Genomic DNA, 2,314 nt, shown 5'->3' with positions numbered 1-2,314 from the left:
ATTCAAAAATGCACGTTCTGTTGTTGGTCAGCAGATATTTCCTTTGCAACATCTCAACCAACAATTGATCCAGTTATCAACGCTATTTTCAAGTTTTGAACAACTCGACTTTCAAGATCTACGTATCAACATGAGCCATTTATGAACGTTATATTTTAAGATCTGTGCAAGAACTCAGCTAACAGATGTTTCCGTATATCAAAGCTATCCTTATTATTATACTACTTTAAAAGGTTGACACAACTCAGTCATATCCAAAGAGTTGGCCAGGTTCGAACGTCTAATTGATCAGTACATATGATGGTTTAACAATGTACCGCGATTATTCTGACATTCACATATATAGAGTATGATGTAAATTTACTGTTCTGTAGTCTATACTATGCTGTATATGTTCTGTTCTATAGTCTACTCTATGCTGTATATGTTCTGTTATATAGTCTAATCTACGCTGAATATGCATTGTTCTGTAGTCTACTCTGTGATCTATGTTTTCATGTTCCATAGTCTACTCTGTGATATATATGCACTGTTCTATAGTCTATTTTACGACATATAAGAGCTGTTCTGCAGTCTAATCTGTGCTGCATACGTGCTCTTCTCTAGTGTGCTCTGTGCTGCATATATGCAATTCTGTAGTCGACTCCTTGCTGTATATGTCCTGTTCTCTAGTCTAGAGTATGCTATATATGTGCTCTTCTTTATTCTATTCTGCGATGTATGTGTGCTGTACTATATTCTACTCTGTGATGTATATGTACTGTAGTCTCTTTCTGTGTCGTATAAGTGCTTTTCTCTGTCTACTCTGTGGTGTCTATACGCTGTTTTATAGTTTATTCTGTTATATATATATTTGTAGTCTACTGTGCAGTGCATATGTGATTTATACTAGTGTTGAATATGATGCTTACGTGTTGTTCTTTAGTCTTCTGTGTGTTCTAGATATGTTGTTTATAGTCTACCCTGTGATGTATGCGTGCTGTTGCATAGTCTACTCTGTGATGTATATGTGGTGATTTATAGTCTACTCTATGAGGTATATGTGCTATTTTTAGTCTATTTACTCTGTAATATATATGTACTGAGCTTTCAACGAAGTTCTGAGTGGTGGATTTAACTGGATGATTAATTTTATTTCACAATAACTATCAAAGGTCACCTGAGATAAACAGGAATTCGTTTATGTTTAGTGTTCAACCTTTTTTTCAGGCCTGTGCCTGCAGAAGAAGTCGAAACGTCCCACGCACTTTTGCATTGAGGAACCGACGCAAACTACCGTCACGCGGTATTGAGCCAATTATGTTCGAAACTAAACAAAACTGTAAAGGACTTTTACAACTCAAACGAAATAGAGGTTACTTTATAACTTCAGGAGACATTAGTTATCAATTTATTTTACAGCTTCATCTGGGGTTTTTTTCACTTGTGTATAGGTCAAACTTGAGAAGAAGCCATAAAGCGAAACAATAAATATTAAAACCAATTTCCTGCAGTTAGCAGGCTGTTATTAATTAATCATATTGTGACTAGTAGATATAATATTAATTAAAATAAAATAAATTTGTTAGACACAGATATAAAATTTGAACTTAGACGAAATATGTCCATTATACATCATACAGAGTAACAGAAAAAATGTACAACTAGAACAGTATTAGTCCATTATACTTCATACAGAAGAACATGGAAAATTTACAATTATAACAAAGTAAGCCCATTAAACGTCATACAAAGAACAACAAATATTTATAAAAGAACAAAGGAAGTCATACAGGAGAAAAAAAGGAAAATTACAATTAAAACAAAATAAGTCCATTATACATCATTCAGAAGAACAATGGCGATGTCGAAGAAAATAAATAAAGATGAAGACGGTTGATAAGATAAAATATATTTTTATGTGGAAAGTCATCGATAGATTTAAAATATACATATCATCTTCATTCTGATTATTATAAGAAAATGATAGATGCTTTAATTACCCCTTTCACAATGTTCATCATCATCATCATTTTCTGAATAAGAACTTCGTCGTCTTGAAGATATGTACGGCTTGCTTGGACCACAGCCCATTACGTCATTTTAAAACGAGTCGTAACTATCTTCTACATAACAATTTTCCTGTAAGTAAAACATACTATGTTAATGAAAGGGTATCTTATTCAAGCAATAATATTTTAAATTTTATTTTGACTAATCGGCTTTACATGGATCTCAAGCAGCTCTTGGCGTATCAAAAAATATCCTAGGTATGAGTACCTGGAAGTTTGATATTGTTACGTCTCCGTTTGTTAATTGATTTTCCGTAACTTCG

At 33.1% G+C, this 2,314-nt stretch overlaps 1 protein-coding gene across 4 annotated transcripts in view; it reads right to left on the bottom strand.

Annotated features, from left to right (window-relative positions):
- LOC106474944 overlaps positions 1-2,314 on the bottom strand; it is a 19,071-nt gene that overhangs the window by 11,493 nt on the left and 5,264 nt on the right. For all 4 annotated transcript variants that reach the window (XM_022403199.1, XM_013935645.2, XM_013935644.2 and 1 more), the window contains exon 2: positions 1,983-2,121. In XM_022403199.1, the coding sequence (XP_022258907.1) occupies positions 1,983-2,073 (91 nt within the window). In that variant the 5' untranslated portion in view covers positions 2,074-2,121. The remainder of the gene's footprint in view (positions 1-1,982; positions 2,122-2,314) is intronic.

Source organism: Limulus polyphemus, unplaced genomic scaffold (genome assembly GCF_000517525.1).
Source record: "Limulus polyphemus unplaced genomic scaffold, Limulus_polyphemus-2.1.2 Scaffold7889, whole genome shotgun sequence".
Classification (NCBI taxonomy): domain Eukaryota; kingdom Metazoa; phylum Arthropoda; class Merostomata; order Xiphosura; family Limulidae; genus Limulus; species Limulus polyphemus.
The sequence above is the reverse complement of the archived record's forward strand: the minus strand, read 5'-3'. Positions and strand labels throughout refer to the sequence as shown.